At 38.2% G+C, this 22,235-nt stretch overlaps 1 protein-coding gene across 4 annotated transcripts in view; it reads right to left on the bottom strand.

Moving 5' to 3' along the window:
- The window catches only part of rapgef4a (Rap guanine nucleotide exchange factor 4a), a 40,219-nt gene that overhangs the window by 3,356 nt on the left and 14,628 nt on the right, over nucleotides 1-22,235 (bottom strand). For 3 of the 4 annotated variants that reach the window (XM_055015413.1, XM_023290730.3, XM_035957473.2), the window contains 19 exons: nucleotides 14,389-14,455; nucleotides 11,464-11,528; nucleotides 10,356-10,406; nucleotides 10,135-10,241; nucleotides 8,721-8,842; nucleotides 8,450-8,633; nucleotides 8,275-8,359; nucleotides 7,818-7,878; nucleotides 7,569-7,645; nucleotides 7,326-7,472; nucleotides 6,099-6,214; nucleotides 4,006-4,091; nucleotides 3,542-3,620; nucleotides 3,282-3,432; nucleotides 2,196-2,284; nucleotides 1,999-2,029; nucleotides 1,826-1,904; nucleotides 1,041-1,187; nucleotides 13-110 (listed from right to left, as the gene is read on the bottom strand). In XM_055015413.1, coding sequence (XP_054871388.1) covers nucleotides 13-110; nucleotides 1,041-1,187; nucleotides 1,826-1,904; nucleotides 1,999-2,029; nucleotides 2,196-2,284; nucleotides 3,282-3,432; nucleotides 3,542-3,620; nucleotides 4,006-4,091; nucleotides 6,099-6,214; nucleotides 7,326-7,472; nucleotides 7,569-7,645; nucleotides 7,818-7,878; nucleotides 8,275-8,359; nucleotides 8,450-8,633; nucleotides 8,721-8,842; nucleotides 10,135-10,241; nucleotides 10,356-10,406; nucleotides 11,464-11,528; nucleotides 14,389-14,455 — 1,842 coding nt within the window. The remainder of the gene's footprint in view (nucleotides 1-12; nucleotides 111-1,040; nucleotides 1,188-1,825; nucleotides 1,905-1,998; nucleotides 2,030-2,195; nucleotides 2,285-3,281; nucleotides 3,433-3,541; nucleotides 3,621-4,005; nucleotides 4,092-6,098; nucleotides 6,215-7,325; nucleotides 7,473-7,568; nucleotides 7,646-7,817; nucleotides 7,879-8,274; nucleotides 8,360-8,449; nucleotides 8,634-8,720; nucleotides 8,843-10,134; nucleotides 10,242-10,355; nucleotides 10,407-11,463; nucleotides 11,529-14,388; nucleotides 14,456-22,235) is intronic. The other variant, XM_055015414.1, reaches the window with a different exon arrangement.

Below are 22,235 nucleotides of genomic sequence, written 5' to 3'. Positions count from 1 at the left end.
AAATGAACCCACCAGGGAATCCAACTGGTCCCTCCGGCAGGCAAACAATCGTCCATTTATGCTGAGTGTGGAGAAAACTGACACATCGTTGGGCTTGAAGACGGATTTCTCTATAAGAAAAACATGATGAAAGAGTCATAACATTTTTTAAGCCAAAATTCAGAACAGGTATTCATGGTGCACAGAGGATGAATCTTAGGCTGTGTTTCCACACTTTAACTTGTTTGCATACAAGTGGGAAATAATATTTCGTCTTAATATCGCACCTTAAACTTTCACTGTTGCAGTCTGTTGTGCAAAGTTAACTCTCATCTCTCTTTACACTGTCAGTACCTTAAGCTTCTTCATACTCACACAGGACACCGTGATGTAACTGTGCAGAGGATTATGGGTCAGAATGGCCAGAAAAGCATGCTGACTGCAAAATCCAGCCTGATGTAGTAGGACATCCTGGTATTTTTGGCATACTGCATTTGGCATACCATGTATTGGGACGAACTAAGTCTTTTCCTGCTGTTCTATATTGTATGGCAGTTTGGGTTTCACAACAGTTTTCGGAGAGTTAGTCCACAGTATACCACTAAGTATTAGAACACACAGAGCAGCTCTTTCATGCACACTATATGCCTGTGAAAGCCAGTGACAGAATAGAGATTTTCTTTGCAAACCTACATTTCATTAGTTATAGATATATGAGCTCTGTGATAATCACCTCCAACTAAGACTGAGTTTCAGCTTCCTTTGTTTACTTGTCTCTTGAAGTCAAGCGTCTACTAAAAAGGAGCTGCATTAGTGCTTTCTGGAAAAACATCTCGACAATAAGGAGCAGCCATGAACATCAACATCCTCGTGCTGAATGTTATGAGAAAAACTGAGCTCAGCACCTTCTGAAGCAGCCACTCACAGTCAGCAACCCGACCGCAACCGGCCACTAATTTCCCAATCCATCAGCCAGAATGAATTAGTGCACCACCCTGCTCGGGCTCTCCCCTTTTGCCATCTCCAATCTTTTATTAACACGTAGCTGCTGCCGCTCTCACCTCCTGCTGAGCTCAGGTTGACCAGGAGCAGGTCCTCCGCTGACCCCAGTTTGTCGGCCACAGCGCCAATGACCTCCCTGACCGAGGCGGCCACCGAGACCCGGATGGTGGTGTAGGTGTGGTCGCAGCAGTAGACTTTGAACAGAACTGGAGGCATGAATCAGAGCAAATATGGGATGGTCACAGCAAGGAATGAAGGAGAGGTAGTTTCCAACTTAGAGGTCAGGAGATAAGACTTTATCACATCTTTATGTGTTAGTTAGGAATCAGTTAGCTATGTTAGCAGTAATGTCCATGTGTGTGACTGAACAGTATGCAGAGGGCTGGTTGAGTAATTGTAGAGTCATGTAATGCGGGTGTGACAAATCAGAGAAGGACATGTAGTGGCTGACAGGATCCAACCACAAAGCAAATATGGGAGCGTCTGTCACCATTTTTAAAAGCTTTCGTTTTCCATGTCAACACCGCAAATGGAGCTTCTTAAAATCTTAAAAAATGACATTATCAGTGACATAATGGATTTGCATGTAAATGAAACAACAAAATACATTAAAAAGCCACTGTTTAAAAAAATCTTTATCTAGACAAAACTGCAATCAGGTAATCGATAATCTGTGAAAGAACTGAGTGACTGTAAGATATAAATCCCTGATGCATGGAGCACCAGATATTAATTCAATAAATCTTCTTGAGTCATGAGAGAGAGGCAAATTAATAATATACTGTATATGATCACAGGTCAATTATACACTGAGCATTTGAAGGTTTGTTCAGTCTTTACTCACTTTCATCGTTACTCTTGATTGGCTGCCGTTTCTGAAGCTTCTCATCTCCCATACTGAACTGCCGCAACAGGATTTTGTGCTGTGACAGAATATAACAGTATCAGTCTCCAGTATGTACAATAAGACATGTAGCCATGACATCTAATTTAAAAGAAATAAGGTTAGTCTAATACCTTTTTCTGTAAGGACCTGGCATCTTCAGCACTAAAAATGAAAAATTAAGCAGCAATGAATCTTCAGTAACATGGGTTTGATCGTTTATTAAGAAAAACCAAAGAGGAAAATAATGCTGATGGCGTTACTATTTTTTTTTATCATCAAAGATTTCTCTTCCACATTTGAATCTAAAAAAGCAAAACACTAAACTTACTTGCGCTTTACAGTTCTCTCCAATTCTATTAGTTGATCCCTGAGGGTTGGAAGTACTTTGGCATCATTAGATACTGCCAAGAAAAACTCCTGCAAAACACAACAAGCATTGAGTGAAGACAAGTTATGCAGAAGACATGAAAAAATAAACTGTTTGTGGATTTCTGAAAAAAAATCTCCTTCTTGCACCATTACCCTAGAAATCACCGCTTTTCCAAGTACTACATCACATTACAGTGCATCAGTAACATAAAAGGAATCATATCAAAGACACTAATTCATTACAGCACTTTATCAGTCAATGCAGCTCAAAATAAACATAAACTAACAACTCAACTGTGGTGCTATTTTCATGCTTCAATGAACATTATTGTTATTTAGAAGCTATTCATATTCTGATGCCCGCATCTATTATACATGGTATTTATAATAGATGGGGTTTTAGTACTTTTTTTTAACAGCAATAATTATTATCTTCTATTTTATTTTTTTAAGAGTTTACAGTTTTACTATAATATTTTTGTTTTTTTATTTGTATTGCTTGTTTTAGATTTTATTTCAAAATACTGATTCTGATTGGCTGACAGGTGTCTTTTGATTTATAATGATGGGACAGTATAACCAAAGATAATCACGTTTGCTGTTGTAAATAATAATTAATATGGCAGCATTAAAATATAGTGAGTGTTTATCACCATATATATAGTCAAAAATATCAATAGTACATGGAGCCACAGTTGTTTTTTTTTATTGGTGACACCTGCATGCATTTGGAAAAACGTATTGCATGTTGATAAAATTGATTAAAATGATTTGTGGCAATATAACTTTGTTATAACTTAGAACTTTATTTTCATACAGAAGACATAGTTGAGTTATTTCTGCTTCTAGTCATGGTCGTACTGTCTCCATAGATGTGCAGGACTTTAAATTGTAATGAAAAATGAGCCCAGAGTGATTTAAAATGTGACATCATCAAAAAAAAAAAAAAAAAGCCCAGAGACTGCTTGGATGACTACTACATTACTGTATGTTGCCACCATTACCACAGCAGAAGCAAGAACCATGCTGGTGTGTTTTGGCTGACCTCTAGGAAGGCCACTGAGACCTCATCCTGCTGCAGCTGATCTCCGTGTACCGCAGCCCAACGCATCACCAGGCGGATCACCCTGCGCTTGTTGTTCAGTGTGTAGTCCAGCTTCTCCTGCTCAGAGCCCTGCGAGGCCTGAGCATGGTAGCTGCACAGCAGTTAAAGGTCGAAACAGCGTAATTACAGCAAAGCAGGCATCTTCACAGGTCAGGAAATAACATTTAACCACATTAGGGCACTTGGTGCTTAAAGGATACTGGGCTAGTAGCACTGGACAAAGCTGACTGTTTGGTAAGAAGACACAGTGCATGAGCACAAAGTCATCCAAGGCTGAATCTGTGACAAAAAAAAGAGAGAAGTTAGCGTCAAACACCTGCGTTCCAACAATAAGAGCACATCAAAGAGTGTCATCAGGCCTGGATCCACGTGGCCCCGTCTCTGTCACCTCTGCAGGCGAATGAAAACCATATGTATCCACACAAGTGAGAGTAATTAGATCAGCTCTGTGATGTGTGGCTAATTATAGACGAGAACGAACGGGTCAGTGCAGAGCAGCCGGCAGAGGACAGAGGACAGAGACAGAGACGGAGCCGGAGAGACTGGAGAAGAGATTTAATACACTGCATAGGCGAAAACCCTTCACAATAAATGATCATTACATTGATAGATTGTATTAGATGGCACTAATCTGACGTCCTGGATGCGGCATGGTGAGCAGTACCTGACTCTGTGAATTGAGAATCCAATCGCATCATTTCAAGGAGGTGCTCCAAAATCTTCTCCGGCGTCCCAGACATTACCTTGTATCTGGAGCAACAAGGAATAAAGCACACCCTTCACTAATCAAGAAACACTGGCTCTTAATGCTTATTGACACGGCTATGGCCCTCGACTGATTTATGTTACTTGAACGTGTGTCTGTGATTGCTTCATTTGATAACAATCCTATTTACAATCAGTGTTCTTGGTCGGCTGAAGATAAAGGGGGAGCCTGTGCTAAGTGCCACAAGAGAAGATAAAAAAAATGTAGGGGCATCTTCTGCGTGAAGGAGAATCAACACAATCCAGCCTCGGTTGTTTTCATTACTTGATAACAGCATGACAAGAGGGAGCTGCACAAGCAACGCTGTGTCTCCCCCACTTATGGGGGAGACACAGGCTTGACACTCTCATGTGTGAGGAGTGGAGTTGATTAGAGGGCGACCCTGAACAAGTAATTGTGACTTGCCAGGTCTTCTTTCCCCTATGAGCAAGGCCATCATTACCATTAATATGTCTCTCTGTATTACAGCGACAGCGGTGCAGTGACAGATGCCTCTATTAAGAAAACACTTGTTGGCTGCAGTACACAGGATTGCTGTGGTTGTGCAGCTACAGGTTCTCATCTGTTGGTCACACTAACTGTTAGTATTCACTAGAAACCTTTACTAGTTTTTTTACTATAAGGCTGTCAATATTGTTCATTATCATGGACATCAGCACTGTAATGTTTTTATGGATACGTGGTGCTGCAAAAATACCAAAAGTGTATTAATCCACATCTGAAAATAGTCCCTAATGAACATATTGCATCTTCCTATATGAAGAACCTTTCCTTAAAAAAATACAGTGTCCAGGTGTTTTCCTTTTTTCAAAATAAGACTATATATCACAAAAGGACTCTATCACTCTGCCTGTCAATTAAACCACTGTACATACTGGACATTTTACATTCTAAATGTGATTCATTACATCTGTAAACTTCTCTGCACCTATTTATGTCATTTGCACATCTAAGCACACTCTCATTTGCACATTCTGTTCATTTTCGCATTTTTGTATCACGCTTGTATATTTTGTTCATTTTTTCTTTCTATATTAAATTTTCCATATTCTTTTTTTTTTTTTTTTTTTTTAATTTTATGCTACCTTCACTTTATACCTGATCCTAATATTCTGTGTTATCTGTTGTTTACCCTCTTGTTGGATATCCAGCTGCTGCTACAACAGAATTTGCGTCTGGGGATTAACAATGTCTGTCTAAGTCTATATTGGTGAACACTTTCTAAAGTCTTACATGTTCAGTAGCAGCTAATAAGCCTTAGGTTGACTTCCACAGGGTAGCAAAATTCATCCAATGTCAGAAAAGTAGATGAAGTTCAGTCAAATGTGATTGTTACAGCACATCAGACTGCAAAGACATCTTGAAATCATTTCCGTTTTTAAAGTTAGTTTGTTGTCTTTTCACAGGATCTTTTTAACATTGTCCATATAGTGTTTTTATGTGCTTGAAGACATATCATGAGCACAAAGAGTAGTAAACACCATCGCTGGGCATTTCGGACTTAAAACTGCAGCGTATCATGGAATCAGAAAACAATGGATTCAGACTGCCCGAGCTTCATCCACTAAGGAAAGGAACTAGGAACAAAGGAACTAATCCTGTCAGCTTGCAGGATGGGGCTTCTTCATGTTTTTTCTTCAGTACTGGTTCGAACATGTGTGTCTGAATTAATTCCACATTACAATTTGCCATAGTGTAGCATAGAATAGTTTTACAGTGTTTAAGCAGAGCTGTAGGTGAGCTGGTGTGCTCGAACTGCAGCATGAGGAGAAGGGAGGATGGAGGTAAGAACTTAATTTTCCAAGAAGCAACAGTGTAGAGTGTAAATATGTAACTTTGATACACAGAGATGAGTTTTTAGGGGTTAACCAATGGCTTACATCAATCATCTGCTCGATAGAAATACCATGTGATGTGCTGCTTTTCAGCACACAGCTCCAGCTCTGTCCTGCGATACTGTCTGCAGCACAAAGAATGATGAGTATATTTACTTGTAATGGGAGGCTGATGACCCCTGGATGGAGGTTCGGCTGCTGCTGAGACTTTTCTCCAACACCAGAACATCCAGACCGTGTTCCTTCAGTCGCACAGTGTTGGCCTCCACATCCTTGACACAAACACACACAGCGGACACAAAAAGGTTTATTATAAAGACACATAGCACATATAGGTGCTGTTTGAGATTATGTATGTGATCTGATAACACTGTTAAACATTATTAAACAGCTGTGCTTACAATGCAAAAGAAGCTTAGCGAATATGAGCCGTCTGCGAAGTAGAAATGGAATGTCAGAAACATAATGTTTACATTAGAGGTGAATTAGGGTGATTGTTGATTATACAGTCAGCACACAACCACACTAATCGTAGCAAGCAGGCGGTTTGAACAGGAAATTTGCAGATAATGTAACAATTGACAGGATTTTTTTAGTGTTGATACAGATTGAAAAACCTAAACTGAAGAAAATAAATGTAATCCTGGTTCAAAATAAGCACAAGCTAAATGTTTTGCTGTTCTCTGGAGTGAAGCCGTGATAGTTAAGTGAAAAGTAAGACTTATCAATTACTTAAACTGAGTTTGCAATGTATAAACTATACTGTTTAATAATGTATTACTCTCCAAGCATTAAATCATTTACAATATTTTTTATATTTGTCAGTATCAGCCTGACACTGAAAACCAAATTTTGTTCAAATCTATAGAAATAAAATTGAAAATCTAGAGAAGATCTAAAGTTTCTAAAGTTACCAGATACAGCATGTCAGTTTTGACATCTTATTTTGGTTGGGATTGAGTATTTTAATGGGTGTAAACATGCATAGCTACAAGTCAGAACTGAAAAAAGCCCATGCATATATAATCATATATATATATATACAAGCATTTCTATCATGTTTAATCTAATCTAATTAAACTCATCTCTGCTGCTGTATTCTACACCGAGCAGGAAATTGATGACGGCGGCGGGGCTCCCAGATGGAGGTTTTCCACCCAACAAGTTTGCATCCACAGCTAATTAACCCCAAATCAGTAAAACAGGTCATCATCAACATATTTCATATTTAGTGTGATGACTAAGCTAATGGGTGCAAAGAGGTAATGAACAATACTAAAGGGGGCATTAAGTAACTTCTACAGCTGCATTACTGAGTTTCTACCAACAGATGGTGATAGAGCTTTTTGCTGTTCCATCCACAGACAGTAAACAGAAACTCACCCTCAGGATCCTGTTGAAGTCCTCCTTGTCTACTCTCAGGAAGTGACAGTTGTCTTCTCGTAGGACAATGGAGGCGGCTCGGGGGGCGTCGTTGACAAGAGCCAGCTTCCCGAAGTCATCTCCTTCATGGAGAGTGCAAACAACGCCCTGCAGGACAGATCAGTTACTGACTAATATATCAATACCGTCCTTAGAGTAATATATTTACTCTGATGCTTTCAGACGTCACATGAGAAGAGCTACCTTTCCATAGATGACAACGTTGACGGAGCCCTTTAAAATAATGTACCAGGATGTGCCCTCCTCTCCTTGGTTGAACACTGAGAAAGAAAAGAAACAAAGAGGAGCTTTAGTGGTCTGATACACACACATCTTGTTGGATTGATATTGATTCTGTAATGGGTTAATTTAATCATTAGTCCGACTGAATTATCAACACGTGGAATGACTATTCCCTTCATCGGGTCAAAGCAAAGTTGTCGTTTTACTTACACACTGTTCCTGCCTTTGCATGCGACTCAAAGATCAGCACTCCTGCCAGTTCTCTCTTTACCTGCACAAGCGGGGGAGACAGATTTATAAATGAGAGAGATCAGTATTGGCAGAGAGCAACCAAAAAGAGCAACCATTTACTTTTCTGCTAGTCAATGCCCCCGCTGGTGTTAAAAGGATTTTCCTACAGCTAAATTTGGCTTGGTGTTTTCAGCAGTGCTCAGTTTTTGATTTAAGTGAATCCTAGCAGCAACAGAAATTGATGATTCTACTTGAAGAACGTTTATAAATGAAAGGAAGGAGATGGAAACGTATATACAGGCTCATTTGTTTACATCTTTCTTCGGTGTCACCACTCAAATATGATAAATGTGCAGTGAGCTGAGCATGTTTTTACTAATTTTCTGCATAACAATGGGTTTACTATGTTCACATAAGACAGAGAAACTGTACTCACAGTGGTGGACAGGTGTGACAAGGCCTTAATATGGAGCAGTTCTTCATAAATGATCTCCAAATCATCTGCTGTTCTCTCAGACGGACTACAAAACAAGACGCATATAAACTAAATCAATCACATCCATTCACTATATATCACATTTCTGTAATGATCGGTTTATTCATAGTCGTACTGTTTCTTCAGAATCATCCTCATGTGGGCATCAGGTCCAATCTGGGAGAGGAGGAGCAGAGTGTCCTGCAGCTCCTCTTGGCTCTCCTTCCTCTCCTCCTCGCTGGGTAAAGGGGCGTCCTCCTGCTCATCGTCCAGGAAGCGGTAGAAAAGGTATTTGTCCTGGAAGCTCAGCTCATGGTCCACTGCGACACAGTAACACAGCGCACAATTCAATTTCACATCTATGAATCGCACGTAGACGTGTGCAGACAGACGTCACAGAGTCTCACCGTGGTTGAGGACACCTTCTTCCAGCAGCACCTGCCACATGCCCACAGCCTGAACCCGAGAGTGGACGCAGGAGCTCTGCTGCATTTGCCAGTCCACCAGCTCTGTCCCCACACAGCACTGCCTGGGAAACACACAAGACTATATAAGATCTTATACAAGGCTGAGCGGTTACGTAATGTGTTGATTGTCTGATTTTCATTACCAACTAGACTGTTTGTTCCTGATTTTTGGTTGTTCTCCCTAGCTGTTAACAGGGTTTTGCTGTAAAGAGCTGTTATGTTCATCCATGGTATGCATCTTGTATAAACAGCTGACATTCTGATGACATAATGAGTATTTGTGATATCTAAAATTGTCAGTGTAACCCTTCTAAACTTGCAAATTAACACAGGCAAAGGCTACTTCCCTATTTGCAACAGTGCAATGAGCTATATCATATTTGATCACTAGTGATATTGTACGTCAGTATGTAAAATGATACTTCATTCATTTTTTTTTTACCAGATATTATCTGTAATTTAACAAAACAGTTAAAATCTGTTAACAGTTATTTGCCATCATTAAGATACAGTTTTTTCTTTTATATAATGGCAAATAGAGACAATGCCAAGAGTGTGCAAAGCAGTAATCAAAGCAAACGGTGGCTATGTTAAATAATCTAAATTATAAAACATGTTTTGACTTAGTTCACACTTTTTTGTTTACTACATAATTCCATATGTGTTCGGTCACAGTTTTTATGCCTTCAGTGAGAATCTACAATGTAAATAGTCATGAAAATAAAGAAAAACCACTGAATGAGAAGGTGTGTCCAAACTTTTGACTGGTAGTGTATGTTAAATAGTTACAACTCTGCTGATTAAAATACAGTAAAAAAAAAAAATCATTTAATAATCTGGTTAAATGTAAAATAAAAAAAAATAGATTACTGTAAAAAACAAACAGTATTTAATGTGGAACTTCTTTAGAGTTTTTTTTTTAGTTGTGTTTTTTAACAGTTAACATGTAAATAAATATTGTGATTTTGTGCCTAGTTATTATCTATAATTAAGAAAATGGGTAAAATTTGTTAAATAACTATAAATTGCTCACAAAAAACAGTTAAAATCTGGGGGAAAAAATGTTTTTTTAGAGTGCGTTTGTACTTTTAGACTGTTTTTACTTGTGGGAAATAAGTTTGTGTTTTTCCTCAAATTTCCTCAAATTTTCCTTTCATGGATCAATCCAGTATTAAATATTAATGATGGGATGTGCTATTGTGTGGCTTTCAGATTTTTCTGTAAAATTTAGTATTTTGTTGCCTCTCTTTACTGTCCATTTATTGTATAACAGCTTGAATATTGTACTGGTACTGTGGAGACGTTGTGGTGACATTTATGATACAAATACCAGAACAATAAGATGTCGACTAACCTGTATGTCTTCAGATGGTACTTTCTGTCTCTGATCATGTGCGGCGCCCTGGAGAGGATGGCATTTCGGAGAACCTTCCCCGCACGAAGGAGCTTCTCAGAGGGAACCTATGGCCACGGTAGAATCTGAGTTAAGTCTCAGCACAGCAGAGTCTTACTGAGTAGCTGCCGTGTAAACAGGTAATGACTGAGCCCTGCAGACAGAAGGTGAGTGTTTACTACCTGAGAAATGCATTTAGGGTGGGGTTTGGCTGGACTTTCAATGAATGAGTTCTGCAAAATAAAATGAAACAAAAAAAAAAAAAAATGAGAGCTGAAATGAAATGCCTCATGGATGACAATGAAACTCTGCTGATGATGATACTAGACTCAGCGTCACGGAAACTGTGTGAAACTTTTACTGTAGAATGCAAGAGTGTCGTAAATGCTCATTAGCAGCATCAGGAAAACAGCAAAGTATGAGGGCAGTTCAGTCAGACTGTGGGTGTTTTCCCCTCGCTGTGGGCCACAGGACGTCTTCCTCACTGCTACTGCATGACTCATGGCTGACATTATGTTTTTAGCCTTCTATTTTAATTGAACTTAACAATCTGTATTGTTTCTGAGTCAATTACCAGAGTCCGGACTGATCTATTCAGCTGCTTTGATGGGACGCAGATACTGTGCATTGTTGTATTCATGTGTTCTGCTTTGTTTTGTTTTTTGCCCCACCTGAGGCCATGGGGTGGGCTGCGGGACTGTGACATTTAAAATGCATTGTGCATGCTTCAGAGAGTAGCGCAACTCATGCATTTATGTGAAGGTTTTAAAGCCTCATCATTTATTTACTAGAAATTAGTCCACCCAGTCACCAAACAAACTGGGCTTTCATGCTTATTATTAATATATGTTGGCGCAAATTAAAGCTGCATTTGTTCGTTACACAACAGGAAAGCGAGCGATGGATTGCGTTTTTTTTAGAACAATCATGTTGTGACTAAACCGTATGCAGAAACAAAGCACAAGGCACCATAAATCTGCCGTAGTGCCACTTTATCAAGCCAGCGGTCAGGAAATGACAACAGGAGAAAGGTGGGACAGGAACTGTTCACGGCGGAGACAAGAACTGCAGTCACCTTGTTTATATTTAGAGCAACTTTAAACAAACTTCACATTCCGCCATTATTTTCATTCCCTGATGGCGTAGTGAGTAACGGTAAAGGATGCTGTTACGTCAGGCAAAATAGGAATAAGACCAAGTATCCAGAATTATCTCAACCTCACAACCTCTGACTGTCTTCCATTAATACATCTTTGTGCTAAATAATTGTGTGACTGTCAGAGTGATTACCTTATTCTGATGTTTGGAGACTGAAACAAAGGAGTTGTTGCTTATGTTCTCTTTGTCCGGCATTCCTGGTGGAAAAAGTAGAAGAAACGTCAATGGAAAGTGACTTCCGATCTGTATATAACAAATAAAATAAAATAAGATCACAGCAACCGCTAAGAGTATGATCCACCATGATCCTACATTCAATTATTTATTATGGATTTAAAAACCATAAAACATATGAAAAATGTAATTAATTTAGATTGTATTTGCTTATGAAAGTGTCACATAGTTCAGTCTTTATAAACTGAATATGAGCTTTATGCATATTCCTAAAAAGATTGCTGTGCCTGAAAACATGATTATCTTTCATGTTTAATTTTTCTATAGATTTTTTAGATCAACTATCACTGGTTTGAATTTCAGATCGTGTGAGTCCACAGTTCTTTTTTTTATTTCATTCCAGTTTGACTAGTTTCAGTTCTGTCACTGCTGTGACCTGGAAAAATTAATCAGAACTTTATCAGTGGCTGCCATTTATTTGTTAGTTTGCTCTTTTTTCTACTTCCCGACTCCAACTGCCCCAAAGGAAATATGTGTCATTTTCAGTTCTTGTCCTGACAGTATTAATAAGTTTGACTTTACTCACTTAGCTCACAGCACAACAAAGGCATGTATCTTTGCAAATCTAAACTAGAGTTGTTTTTTGAATATATATAACATTCAGATTTATATTTCTCCAAATCCAAACATGCAATTGGACTTTAGTACCTTAACAGTCATGGAGCAAATACCAAGAAATAAAAGCAAAATAAAAAGGTCTTATAGCAGCGTCTGCACTCCATATGAGAGTTCTATAAGGGATTGTTAGATGGGTGTGGTTATTACTTCATCTTGGGAGCTTTGGGTCTGTACTGTGCAGTTCACCTTCAGGACAAATAACACAATCAGTCAAGGCTGCTCAGTCACAACTGTATCTGCAGGGAACAACTCAGCTATTCTTAGACGTGCCTCTCTGACTGCCAATACCGCAAAACCAGATTCCCAATACACATAAAGAGCAGATCAAAAACTGTTGCACTGGCTACACATTCAGGAATATGACTCAAGCATCGACACTTTTCTTTAACTTTGTTCTAAATGTTCGGTGTAATTCCTGGATACTTTAAATTCCTTTTGGTAAATGTTTCCTCAATACTAGATTTTTCTATTGTCGTTCTAACATTGTGTAACAGGTGTTTGGACCACGCGTCCACTGGGCAAACAATGTCCAACAAGGAAAATAAAAATGGGAACAAAAGTGTGACCTCACAGACTGGCAGCTATTTTAATACAGGGGCTAAAACTGATAAAATTTAAAGTCTATTTACATCAGAATCTTTTGTAAAAACTGGGTAAAAACACCCATACAGAGAAAATATGGTGACACCAGACACCATCTTTTTCTACCACCTTTAAGGAGAACCTTATTTTGGTGTCAACCATCTTCTTGCACACTTTTAGAATGAGCTACTATTAATAGGTTAGGGATCTGAAGAAGACTAGTGCAAATGTATTTTTGTAGTGAGAGGTTATCACAGCTGTCCATCATTGTATTTGTGAAGCTATCATACTAGTCCATGTGACATCATGCCACTCATTTAAATGTCACATCTGTTCAGTCACATTAATAGGAATGCAGCGTACAGTGAGCATGAGAAAGCCTAAGACTAGACTTTCATCAGGAAAGAAATTTGTGTTTGGAACATTTCAGAGCTGAAAGAATATTTCTGCCAGAAGGTGCTCAGGTACTAAATGCATGACTGAAGTTAATGAAACAATGCTCACTTTAAAAGCACTCACCTGTCAACACCAGAGTGCTTTAAAAGCGTAGCTAAAAAAACAGTTTAAGATATGTTTTATTAATTTCACTTGGCCTCACTGCTGTTACAAAACTGTACAGTAGAGTGCTTCAGCCTCCAGCTGCTGAGGCTTGTGTGACTTCTTTGTTGGTGTATTCATGCGTAGAGAGTGCACACTGTAAATCCCCTCAGTATTCTACTGTATACTGCAAAACAAACACCCAGACTGCTGCTCTTACAGTGCTGTGGCAAAACATGCAGCAGATATGAAAACTACAATGTCCTGCTTTAAAAGCTATACTAGCTAATCAAATTCTCATTTTTTACGTGTGTAAATTTAACACTGTGAGCTCTTTAAAAAGCCATCTTGACATAAATAAAGCACAGAAACATTCTCTTTAAGATGTGTCAATCATTTATGAACTGTCATTAAAGATGCATAAGAATATACAGTAAATCTGCTGTCAGTAAACCAGCAGACTCTGGATTTTCTCACTGCACGCTGCTGTTCATCATTTTTATGGTCCATGACTTTGAAGCAAGTTAAGTGCTCTGTTCGAGCAAAGCTAAGTCAATATTGAGTTGACTTGCAACAGAAAAGCATGCATTTGTCATAAAACAAGAGGATAAAGGAGGGTCTAACAGTAATGGAGTTGGGCAGTATGACTAGAAAAATGGGTTATTTGTAACAGTAATGAAATTTATACAGTAAAAGTGAAGCCATGTACAGTAAACAGTTTGAAGTTCTTCATCTTGATACATACACTGAAGACAATCTACAGATGCTGAAATTCATTTTGTGAACCTAACATTTTTATAAAGTCAGTTCCGCTTTCTCTTATCTGTAGAATTATATCTCAGCTGACCTATAAGAAAGCAGCAGAAAATGATCCAAATGCACGGCAGACACCAGCTGCTGAATCTGAACATGTGGAAGCATCTGCACTGCAATATTTTACAGTGAAACGCGACAATTACATTTAAGTGAAGGTTAAATGATTGCTTTTAAATCTACCCCGGTTCATCCTGTGTGACGGATCAACAATTAACAACAACTAGGGTACAAATCACTTATAACTGCAAACATTAATGCAGGATTACTTACTGTCAGCACTGCTTTCCATCACACCATAGGGTGGGGCGAGTAGTCCAGCCATGCAGTGATGATATTTCTATAAAAACAGAAACAAAACAGACTCAGAAACAAATTATTATTATATTGTTATTGTGGTTTATACTAGACAAGAAATACATGTTTTTTTAATCAGTATTTTAGATATAATTAGGCACAATGGTGCATTAAGCTCAATGTTAACACATCTTAGTTTAGCATGTTAGCATTCTAATATTTGCTAATTAGTACTAAACATAAACCACAGCTCAGGCTGAATGAAAGACAGGTTAACGTAAGTTATTGCATCAGTGATGACAGTGCACTTTGTGTACATAAATGTGTGCCAAATACTCTGACTCTCCTTTCTGAAGTTGCCATGACAACACACTCAAAACCACTCCAAACGTCATCCTGATGATGGTACAAAAAGAAAAGTTAAAGAATCAACACTTTCTTTAGATGCAGTTTGTTCTCTGGGGACCATGAATGTCTCTGGGAAATGTATTAATTTATCAAGCATTTCAGTCTGGGTCAACATAATGTGCTGACACAGAGGACATCGCCATCCATATGGAAGTAGTCATGCAACTGGCACGGCAAAAATTGTACTGCATCAACTGTCATTGAGTTGGTTATGAGCCATCAGAATCATAAGATAAGTAGCAGCATCAGAGGAGTAATGTGCTGCTACTGAACAGCTGGTACTAAAAAAATATTCAGATTTTGGCAAACATGATTTGTTCCACATCTCACACGTCTACAGGGCAGACTCACCACAAAATGTACACATTTAGTAATCTATTAGAGAGAAGAAACAGAAAACAGTGAGGCCAATACAAAATAAAGAAAATAGACAGCAGCTTGGTGGCCCTTGTATTTGCAAAGTGTGACTTCAGACTCCTCATAGTAGAAAAAGAAAAGTCCGAAAAATCAGTTCGCTAAGATTTGAAAAACAGATTATTTCCATCTCCTTAACCTTCTAAACCCCAAAACCAGTGGTAGGTTTGAAGGCATGTTGACAAATCGACAGTGACACCATTTATAAGACCTAAACCATTAAAACAGAAAGAACTGTAAGATTTTGAACTTTCCAACAGTCCTTAAAATAGTCATCTGTGACATTGGTCAGGAAACTTAACCAACTCTAACCCTATATTTGGTGTATTTCATCAAAATCACTTTATTCTACATATCACATTCAGGAGTTGGTTTTAACCCCGATGTAAGATAAAAAGTTCTGCACTTCTTGTAACATCGGTGGAGTCATTAAAGACTCAGCTGTAACCAACATTCATGTGACTAAAATACAAGGAATTTTCGGCTGAACTGCAGGCTGTGTAACAAAAGACAGTTGTGAGTTCTTTCTGCTTCTAGCTAGTTGTGCTGCTACCATAGGGGTGCAGGATTTAATATTGCAGTGAAAATGAGCCCACAGTGACAAAAAATATGAAAGGAACAGAAATTGGCCAGAAACTACTTCTACTTCAAAGGGTTAAAAGGTGGAAAGGAATTCCCACAGATTACTCTGTGATTAAACATCCATGCTTTCGCTTCTGCTTCTTAGTGGGCCATTGTTTGTTGTTTGTCGCTCCTCTGTCTTTTTCCAGCCTTTCTAGTCTCACCCTCTCTTTCATGTGCTGTCTAATAAAGGCAGCTCCTTCCAGAAAAGACATGAAGCCATCTGCCATCACTCGTCTCCAGGCTGTGATGACGGGAAAAAAGTCAATGAGAGTTTCGGGTGTTTGTTGATATTTCATCCTCATTAGTCTGAGCATGCAAATGTAAGTAGGGTTCATTGAATAATGATCACAAAATGGGGAGAACACCATGAAAATCATCATTAGATTTATTGGTAAAAAATTAAGTATTGTGGTGGCAATCTTCTTCTTCTTCTCCTTCTTCAGCATCAGGCCTTTGTTAGATTGCATATTGCATATATGATCCTCAAGGTTGAGAGTCACAAAGGAAACAAAACACGATATTACCGCTGTACCTTCACTGTGCCCTGCAGCAGCACATATATTACATAATGCACATTATACTGCACCCATGCACTCATGCAAAGGCCATGTTGTTGTTTATGACGCCGGTGCACAAAGAGGTCACTCCAATCATAGTCAATGAGCCATAAGAAAATACTGCCTATGTCCCATGTGACAAGATCATGGCTCAATGTGGAGCGATTTTTTTCATGTTGAAAATGTCTAATGCTACAAACCTGTTCATCACTAGACTACTTCATTTGACAGAAACTTGTACATAGCATGTTGACTTCACTGCTGTTTTCCCAATGCTCTCTTACTGCAGAAGCAATGCTAATTCAGCGATTTGCAAATGACGCAAGGAGCAAAGAATACCATGGGAGAGAAGTCAACCTATAGTGTTTATGGTAAGAATACAAGGCTTTTGATGATATATATTAGTTTGTTGTCATATTTATAATACATCACCTCTCTGCATTTTGTGTTGCTTTCTTGTTTCAGAGAGATAATTTTTCTCTACAGTCCAGTGTCACAAAAAATGTATAATATCTATACTGGTACGCAAAACATATTATTTTCACAAAATTGTAACATGTTGATGTTTTTAAGGGGCAATGCGATGGGACTTTTCACTTTAGCAATGTAGACAACAACCACAGCTTTGTTATTAGTGTTTGCATGAGTGCATTTTAACCCAAACCATCATCTTTTCCTGAATCTTACCAAGTCGTTCTGATGCCTAAATTTAGCCAAGTATCTTTGTAGTGTAACAAAAGCAAACGGCGGCTGAATACAACTGGAAACAGACACAAGCAGAAATACCAGAAAACAATGGTCACACGGGATTCAAACCCTGTTCTCCTAAGTCCTCTGGTTTGTGCCCTCTTCTTAGATTTTTGTTGCTCTATTTATGTGCAAAATGCAAAAAAGACAAAAGTCAGGGGATGTAAACATTGTGTCTCACACTTGAACTTGTTTTATAGCAGTTATCCAGGTTGTTTTCTCCTGACTAGATCCTTGCTTGTATCTCTTAGATGTACGCCGCTTGGGATAAAAGCATCTGCTAAATGAAATTGTAGAACTGTACACGTGAGAACAAGCAGTGGACAGATGACTATGTTCTCCTTTTTGAATCAAAGATTGTGCAGCTCTTATGGACTTGAAAACCTTTGAAAGCTATTATATACACTTTAATCTTACTCTGATTCCTTTCAAAGTGTACATTTAAAATGGTCTACCTGGCTCTACAGTGGGCTGCACAATGGCTTGGTGGTTAACATTTTCGCCTTGCAGCTAGAAGATCCCCAATTCGTGTCCCGGCCTTCCCAGGGTCTTTCTACATGGAGTTTCCATGTTCTCCCTGTGCATGTGTGGGTTTTCTCCTGGTTCTCCGGCTTCCTCCCAGTCCAAAAACATTCTGATGTTAGTTGGTAACTCTAAATTGTCCGTAGGTGTGAATGCAAGTGTGATTGTTTGTATATGTGGCCCTGCGATAGACTGGTAACCTGTCCAGGGTGTCCTCTGCCTTCGCCCTAAGTCAGCTGGGATAGACTCCAGCCCCACTGTGACCCTAATGAGGATTCAGCAGTGTATAGAAGATGGATGGATGGATGGATGGATGGATGGATGGATGGATGGATGGATGGATGGATGGATGGCTCTACAGTGTACATGTTCTACAGTCTTGTTGGCTAAGTCACTACTAAGTTACTGTATTATTTTAATGATTTCAACAATATTCACTTCTGCGCTGAGAAAAAAACCCACTTGATCACATGAAAGTATCCATGCCACATACAGTGTATGTCACACTGATGCAAGCTCATTTTAAATTCTATTTTCCAACTCAAATTTGTCGAGTAGATTGATGGCTCAATATTAATTTGGGTCAAAAGACAAACAAAAACTGATTATGTGCCGCAGCCGCTACCTTCCAGGTCAATAAAAAGCTGATTGAGGGCCACTTAGTGCCAGGCCACTTCTCTCTACCTTCCTATCTTCTTGGTCAGTGGAGACTGAATGAAAGCAAGAACCCTGGAGCCCATTTGTTCCCCTGATGGTGACGTACTCAGAGGTCATGTTTTAAATTCAATTCTACCCTCCGAAGTCAGTTAATCCCTTTAGCAACCCTTTAGGGGAACACAGCTTTTTCCCTCAATTAAGCAGCCCTTTAGAGATGCCTCAGTGACCTCAGTTTTTAAAATGAGAACTGACTCGCTGCTCATTGAGATACTAAAAGATATTGATTAATGTCATCGGACTATGAAAATGTGTCTGCTGTAGAGTGGCTTTGTACACATGCAAGCAACAGATTTAATTACTCAAAGTTAATCACTGCTAAAGCATTGAAGCCATCCGAGTCACTTCAGAGGTCCTATCAGTCTTTGTTGACAATTAACGGATTTAGGATTAGGGAGGAGCACTTTAACTGAGGAGCAGAGGAACAAATGAAGTCAAGCCCTCTGAGCCAATAAAGCTTTGCTCCCTGAGGGACTGAATCCAGCAGGCAGGGTGAGAGTGTTGCTTTAGACCAGGATTAGAACCATTGTCAGGTGTGCAGAAAGCACTCAGTTTCTATTTTGTTAGTAAAGAAGTCTGGTGACACAGAACACGCCTGTTTCCATGAGCAGCAGCCACCAGCTCACTATAGGCTGAACTGTCTTCAGCAAATCTACCTTTTGCTTGTATAAAACTGTATTTTATCTCATATGATACAGTATTCAAGCTAAAACAGACTATTGTCTCTTTGTCTGGAGTGGAAATCAGTAGTCAATTAATTGATTAGTTGGACCATATTAGCTGAACTGAGCTATACTGTTTCACTCATTTTCCAACAAACAAGCAAAGCAGCACTTATTTGTTGTCTTCTTTTTTAAAAAAAATCCTTCTAGATTGGAGGTCAGAGAAAGACAGACAAAACAAGACATTTAAAGATGCTATCGTAGGTTTGAGGAAACTGTGAAATATTTGATCATTTCCCTCATATTTTGTGGACCATATGGTTAGTTTATCAACTTAAATGATAGCAAGTAATAAAAACTATTAAACAAACATGCTCAGTTCACCATTAAAGCCCAAAATCAGAAAACTGATTAACACCATTATACGTATCTCAGTATTTTTGTTTGTATTTTATATTGTTTTATGAGTTGGTGTCTATGTTTCTGTTTATATGTAAAGACAATTTGTGAAATAGCAATAAATATTAGGTGTCATTTTTTCTTTCATCTGTAAATCTATGTAAAGTACCTTGTTTGTGTTCTTTTGAGAAAAAAGAAAGAAAGTTTACTATTGTTAATATTTCTAACAATACAAGATCATTTCTGTAAATGTAACGATACTCATTTATTTGAGTTTATTTAATGTATAACACAGCAATTGGGTAATTTATAATATTATGGTACAGTATATCTCAGTCTAACAGTAATTCTGCTGGAGGTTTAATGCAACAGGGAGATTTAAAATTTGCATTTAGGTCATTATGTTATTTAGGTTGCTTTGTAAGTATTGAATTGGGAGTGAATCTGTTGTAGTCAACAAAATATATATATATATATTTTTTTTTTGGTTCTTTGCAATTATTAATAAATTAATAGTGACATTTCCAAATGCATTAATGAATATGTTCTTATTGGCTCATTTTTACACTTTTACACATTTTACAAAGGGCATCAATCTCATCTCATTTTTAGCAAAGGAATAAAATAAGCCTATTTCTCAAAATGTCAAAGTGTTCCTTTACTTAAGTGAATCGGTCTGATTATTCGCACATCAGCCTGTATCGTATTAATCCCAGGAGATTATTAGAGCATTAAATCAGCATCACACATCAACTAGAAGACTTCACACTGCAGATGCACTACAGTTATGATGAAATGGGATCAGTACATGAAGTACAGAAGGCATCCCAACTTTAAAAATTTATAAGACTTGTTTATGAAGACATCGAACTAAATGTGCTCACCATGTTCTTCTGAAAGTCAAATATTTATGTCACAATAAAACCCTCATTCTGTCTCATTTGTGCAGCTACTTCCCCGCAATGTGTCACTTTATAACCATAATACTGACAGAAACGAGGCTAGTAGAGAGAAGATGTAATTGTACATGCTTTTACGATCTCTAAGTTGTTGCTACACATCAGCTTCACTGATAAATGGACAGTCAGTAGTTGTGAGGAACAAACATGCTCCACTGGGACTCTGAACAGAAGATCTACCATTGTATTAGTGCTTTTTATGACTACATATGGATTAGAGCTAAAAGGATATCTCAGATAATCCTTCACAGTTTGACATCCAGTCAGCCAACACAATGCTTTAATCAGACAGCTTATAGTGTCTGATTTAACTCTTATTTTCTTAGATTGATTCCATTGCAGTAGAAGATTATGAGCTGTTGCTTTGAGGAGATTTACTTTCAATAGTCTTATAAAGCCTTGATGCTGCTGGAGGAGAGAGAATCAGAAAGGTGTAGTAGTGGAAATCCTATCAAACCCAGCAGCTAGGAATGAAAGCTAGTTTTCATTCTCCTTTAACTCCAAGGGCCCTGCTGGCAAATTTTAAATTCACATTAAATAAAGAAAGAATTGGCTGAAGACAGAAACACAGCTTTAGTGAAATGCATTTCCTTACTTGTAGAAGATGTATCTTCATGTTGAAGAGCCAAAGGAGCTCAAATAGCTCAAAATATAACAAGTAAGAAACATTTATTTATTTATTTATTTGTATTATAGTCTACATTGTAGATTAATACTGAAGATTAACACTTTTTTGTTTACAACATAATTCCATACATATTCTTTTATAGTTTTGATGTCTTCAGTATTAATCTACAATGTAGAAAATAGCTAAATAAAAACCACTGAATGAGAAGGTGTGTCCAAACTTTTGACTGGTAGTGTATATCCAATAACATTTTGGAAATTCATGCAAGTTTTCTGCTTTTTAAGTGGAAGGATTTAAATGTAAATCTTTGTCATCCTTAGTCTCTCTATTTTCCTGTCAGACCACTAAAGAAGCACCTCAGCTGTTTGTTTGACTAAAAACAAGCATGTTTACACTTTGGACCTAAGAATGAAAAAGTAATATTTTCTATGTGATGCCACAGACAATAAAATAAAATCTTTACATCTGCTGTGTTGAGAAATGTCATTTGTGGTGGTTTGGCAGTCAATAAAAAAACTGTTGTAGACTTTACCAATCAAATCCAGACACAGATTTGATCAGGTTTCTGGTGTTCAGGGCAGGATTGTTACCTTGGATGATAATCTTGACAAAACCAGTTGCATAAGTGCACACAGAGAGTGCAGTGCTCCAGTGCTGTCTCTCAATTTTAAATACAACAACTCAGATCCTCACTAACGTTTAACGGGTCCTTTCTTTACCATTATTCCACCTTTCCAGTAAGTTTCATAAAATTCATCTTGGTAGTTTATCAGTAATGTTGCCAACAGACAAACAAACAGATGAACACAATAGCAGCAGTGACAAAATCCTCGCCGATGGATGAAGAAGTTTGGAACTCACTGGCAAATTTAGCACATTTACAGTCACTCAGGAGTAAGTGAGAGCACCATAGTTTACAAATTCACTCATTCAACAGAACCTAAATCTGAAAGTGAACGGATTTAAACAGTGCTACAAAGCAGAATCTCAATCAATGACAATGATTCTGCACTCATCCCCACATCATCTTCATAAAGTGAAAGTTTGAAAATGTCCACAATAACAAATCAGGCAACTTTACGCTTATTTGTTCTCATTCAGTGACCTCTAATGACCATTTTATGTTCCTCCATACACATCACCGCAGCCAAAAGATAGTCAAGACAGAGTGAAAAATTGCTCAATACAC

This window comes from Amphiprion ocellaris, chromosome 11, assembly GCF_022539595.1.
Source record: "Amphiprion ocellaris isolate individual 3 ecotype Okinawa chromosome 11, ASM2253959v1, whole genome shotgun sequence".
Classification (NCBI taxonomy): Eukaryota; Metazoa; Chordata; class Actinopteri; family Pomacentridae; genus Amphiprion; species Amphiprion ocellaris.
Note: the sequence above shows the minus strand (reverse complement) of the source record. Positions and strands in the feature narration are given on the sequence as shown.